The sequence below is a fragment of the Coffea arabica genome, chromosome 10e (genome assembly GCF_036785885.1).
Source record: "Coffea arabica cultivar ET-39 chromosome 10e, Coffea Arabica ET-39 HiFi, whole genome shotgun sequence".
Lineage (NCBI taxonomy): Eukaryota > Viridiplantae > Streptophyta > Magnoliopsida > Gentianales > Rubiaceae > Coffea > Coffea arabica.
In genome coordinates, this window is record NC_092328.1 from 29,024,483 (window position 1) to 29,029,326 (window position 4,844).

At 40.6% G+C, this 4,844-nt stretch overlaps 1 protein-coding gene across 1 annotated transcript; it reads left to right on the forward strand.

Annotated features, from left to right (window-relative positions):
- The first annotated feature begins 2,485 nt into the window (after positions 1–2,485).
- On the forward strand, positions 2,486–4,297 carry LOC140015186 (uncharacterized). The gene is made up of 3 exons (XM_072067093.1): positions 2,486–2,593; positions 3,309–3,384; positions 3,495–4,297. Exons 1-3 carry the CDS (start codon positions 2,486–2,488, stop codon positions 4,295–4,297), a joined length of 987 nt encoding a protein of 328 aa, XP_071923194.1.
- The last annotated feature ends 547 nt before the right edge of the window (positions 4,298–4,844 follow it).

The following is a 4,844-nucleotide window of genomic DNA, read 5'->3' on the forward strand; positions in this document are numbered from 1 at the left end:
AGGGACGGAATGTCTCTTCAAAGTTTAATTAGTGTAAATCACATTAATTGTGATGTCCAAGAATGATTTTTTAAATAGGTCATGAAAAATGAGAAATATGGGACTAAAAAAAGAAAGTATAAGCTATAGATAAATATACATGATCTAGAAGAGGAGAATGCAACATAACAGGTGCGGGATGCTAAAATTCGTAACTTAATTTTTCTTCTTATAAAGAGGATAAAAGCGTGCTAAGACTAAAAAGGCATATTCGTTCATTTATCATATTTGAAGGGTGACTTTTCAAATCTAATTTCCTAAAATGAAATGCAATTCTAAATGATATGATCCAAACATATAGAGGGTAAGGGAATAATAGTAGGAAAAATATTATGCAATGAAAATAACCTAAAAATAGAAAAATTCATGAAATATCACACAAGGTATGAATCTAGCGGAAAAATGGTTTAAACGGTCTAGCATTGGACTAGCCCATTTCTACAAGTCCTCACTAGCATTGGACTAGTGAAAAATCGGGAAGAAAGGCCACAACTAGCATTGGACTAGTGTGGATGTCATACATTTATTATAAATAAATAAAGCATATAAAGCATAATTAAAGCAAATAAATACATAAAGCACATAACACATAGGTATAATATTTAGATGCAAAATCCTAGAGAAAACGGATAAACACATAAGCACACAAACACACAAACATGTAAGCAAATAAAAACTGGCTATTACATTGGGGATTTTAATTACAATCTAGAAGGGAAATTTTTGGAAATAATAAATCTATCTATTATATTTACTAATTATAATTTTAACAAAAGTAAAATCTATCTATTACATGGCCTAACTAACTACATTTCTTAAGCACCTATCTATTATAAATTAGAATTTAAAAGCCTCCCAAACAATCATCCAAAATTAAATAAAACAATTTAAAACTTAAAACAAATAAAATGAGGGAATAAAAGAGAAAACATTAAAAACATGCAATCACACATAAAAAATATATATAGGAGCACATAAAAGAACTTAAAGCATACTCATGCTTAACCATGTAAAAGGATAGTTACGTTTTATTATTGCTTTAGGCAAATCCATTCTACTTCTCTCTTAATTAAACTTGAAAGTTTCAATTTTATCATAAAAAACATATCACTTAACTTACAATGCATTGAGGTTATCAATTGAATTTGAGCTAGGGTTTCTCCTCGAAGGGTTCCACTAGGGTTTCATGGCTACCCTTCAGCCCTTGGCTGAGGGGCAAAGTGTGTCCATTTCAGTGAAAAAGTCTTTCTTCCAACTCTTCTCACAGCCGGCGACGTCTCCTATCCAAATTTAGCCAGCAACATTGTACAAGGGTGAGGTTGCGGTTGTCTTCTCTAGAGCAGACGCGGACAGGCTTGTGGCTCCGTTTCGATGGGCTTTAGTTGGAAAATTTTCTCATGGACGACCTACTTTGGAGGACACTTACAAGTTCTTTGCTACATTAAATCTGAGAGACCACGTCTCTATTGGGCTGATGGATTATAGACATGTGTTGATTAAGTGTGCAACTGAGGTAGTTTTGAATAGGATTTGGACGAGAGGTGTTTGGCAACTGGGAAAATTTCCAATGCAAGTGTTTCGTTGGACCAGGGAGTTTCATGTGCATAAGGAATCCTCTCTAGCTTCGGTTTGGGTGGCTCTACTTGCTCTGCTGATTCATTATTTTGTTAAGCATTCTTTGTTTTCCATTCTATCTCCAGTCAGAAGGCCCTTATTCTTGGATTCGGCAACGGCAGCTGGCACACGTCCTAGTGTGGCTAGGGTGTGCATGGAGATTGATGTAGCGAAGCCAGTTGTTTCAAGGATATGGGTGGCTGTCTCAGGGGAGACAGGTTTCTGGCAAAGAATCGTGACAGATGATATGCCGTCGTATTGCTCCTCTTGCTGGTGCTTGGGTCACTCCCCTGAGGAGTGTAAGAAGAGCTTGTCTGAGTTTGCGTCCCCGTACCAAAATATTCAGCCCATGCGGATACTGCGTGACCCACGAATTGATAGGAGTAATGTTTAGGTGTATGCACCTGTGCACAACCCAGTTGTTAACGGGGCCAAGGAAACTAATGCTTTCAAGGATGTTCCTAAGTTGAATGCGCCAACAGATGGTTCTCATGATTTCGGAAAAAGGATAACAGTTGCAGTGGAAGGGAGGCAACTTGCTGGGTCTGATGTGCTAGTTGATTAAGGTGACAAAACTGAGCAACAGGAGTCTGATTCCAGATGTCCCGCCGATGACAAATTTGATGCTGCGATGGGTGATGATACTGACAATACGGTTACTGCTGGGCATGGGTATCAGGTTACATGTGATGGAGTAGAGGGGACATTGGAAGGGGAGCAAGGGGTAATTCATGCAGAGCTGGCGTCTAAAAAGGGGCATGATTGTGAGGTGAATCAGGCCCTCACGAAGCAGTCTTTGGGCGCTGGACAGTAGATTATAGCCACGGGGCAGATGGTCCGGCTACACAACAATGCGCTGGAGAGTTTGGTTGCCGATTTGAAAGGGGAGGAGGATGTGGTTCACAGAGAACATGGGGAAGCTGAAGCTGAGCTATCGAATGTCGCATGAAATTTATCTCCACGGCTGGTTGTTCAACAAGAGGGGTTGCTGGAGTCGTCAGTGATGGATTTGAATATTGACCAATCTGTGGCGTTTGAGCTAGATTTTAGACAAGCGAGAGGGAAATGTGTGCTAGCTCATTTTCCCTCTGATAGATAGCTTCGGTCTATGAAATTCTCCCATAACTCCTTACAGGGTTTATCTCATAATTAATGGCATCTTTTGAAATATTAGAGGGGTGGCTAAAACCCCTAATCTAAGAAAATTGATTAAATTAGTAAGGTTGCATCGTGTTAAGTTCGTTGTGATTTGTGAGCCAAAGCCAGATGTGTCTAAAATTGAGTCCATTCGGTTACGTTTATTGTTTGATTTTGTGGTTGTTAATCGTTCGGGTGATATTTGGGTGTTCTACAGTAGTCCTTTCGTGTGTTCGATTGTTGGTAATTCGGATCAACATATATCTCTATCTGTTCAATATCCGTTGATGCCCAGTTCAATCATTATGTCATTTGTTCATGCAAAGTGCTCAATGGAGGAGCGAAGAGAATTATGGTGCAACTTATTAGCTGATAAGCCTAGCTCTCTTCCATGGTGCATTGAGGGTGACTTTAATGTCATAATGGCTTCTCATGAAAAACGGGAGGTCGTCTATTTGCTGTAGCTGAGGAGGTGAAATTTATGTCCTTTATGGAAGAGGCTGGAGTTTTTGATATAGGTTTTTCGGGAGCTAGCTTCATGTGGTGTAATAATCGGAGAGGCAGAGCTAGAGTTTCAAATAGATTGGACAGGCTGTAAGTCAACGGAAAATGTTTGGATTTTTCCGCAGCCATCTCTGTGGTTCATTTGGCAAGACATCCCTCGGATCATGTGCCATTGAAGATTTCGTGTACATCTTGGTTAGATAATAAGCCAAGACCATTCCGATTCTTGAATGTCTGGACGACTAAACTAGAACTCTTGGAGGTGATTAGACGTGCCTGGGGTCAAGAAGTAAGTGGTTCTCCACTGCGTATTTTGTACTCTAAATTATTGGCGATGAGGAGGGCTATTCAGGACTGGAACAAGCAATGTTTTGGAAATGTGTTCGATGCTGTTCGTGAGGCAGAAGCTACGGTTCAACGGGCAGAGGAGGCCGCAGATCAAAATGATTCGGAGGAGGGTCAAGTTGAGCTCAAGAACGCTCAAGCGGAGCTGCGTTATGCATTGTCTATTGAAGAACAGTTCTGGAGTCAAAAGACTCGAGTAAAATGGCTTCGAATTGAAGATCGTAACTCAAGGTATTTTCATGCGGTAATGAGGCAGAGACGGGTTCAAGGAATGATACATAGAATAAAAAAGTCCAATGGTATTTGGCTGGATGCGGATGCTGATATAGCAAGTGAGGTAATAACATATTTCTCTAACCTTTTCTCGGGACCTTTGGATTCCGCTTCCGATATGTTACACCTCATTCCACCCATGATTTCGGGGGAGGATAATAGGCTATTAGAGGCAGTTCCTTCTATAGAGGAGGTTCATCAAGTGGTCAGGTCAATGGACAGGGACAGTGCAGCTGGCTCAGATGGGTTCACGGGTAAATTTTATACCTTTGCGTGGGAAGTTATTGCTCAGAATGTTCATAATGCGGTACTCAGTTTTTTCTGTGGGGCAGAGCTGCCTCTATTCATCACTTCTACCTCGATTGTGCTAATTCCTAATGCTTAAAATCCTCATGATCTCTCTCAATTTAGGCCGCTTAGCCAGTGTAACTTCTTTAACAAGTTGTTATCCAGAATCTTGGCTGATAGAGTGGCTGGTGTTTTGCCAAGGATTATTTCCCCCCAGCAAAGAGGTTTTGTTAAGGGCCGAAATATAACGGAGAACTACTTGCTAGCTCAAGAGGTGGTGTCGGGTATTGGTAAAAAATCTAGGGGTGGCAATGTCATCTTGAACTTAGACATGCCTAAGGCTTATGATAGGGTGTCATGATTGCATATTATTGGTGTCTTGCAGAAGTTTGGCTTCGGGGAGCATTTTATAGATCTGGTATGGCGGTTGTTGTCTAATGTTTGGTTCTCGGTAATTATCAATGGGTCTTCGTATGGCTTTTTTAAATCTACGAGAGGGTTACGTCAGGGTGACCCACTATCACCGACGTTATTTATTATAAGGGCTGAGGTTATGTCAAGAGGCTTAAATAACCACATGGTGCAATCGGGTTTCTTGGGATTTCAAAGTCCCATACGGCTGTCCTTCTATAACTCATTTGCCG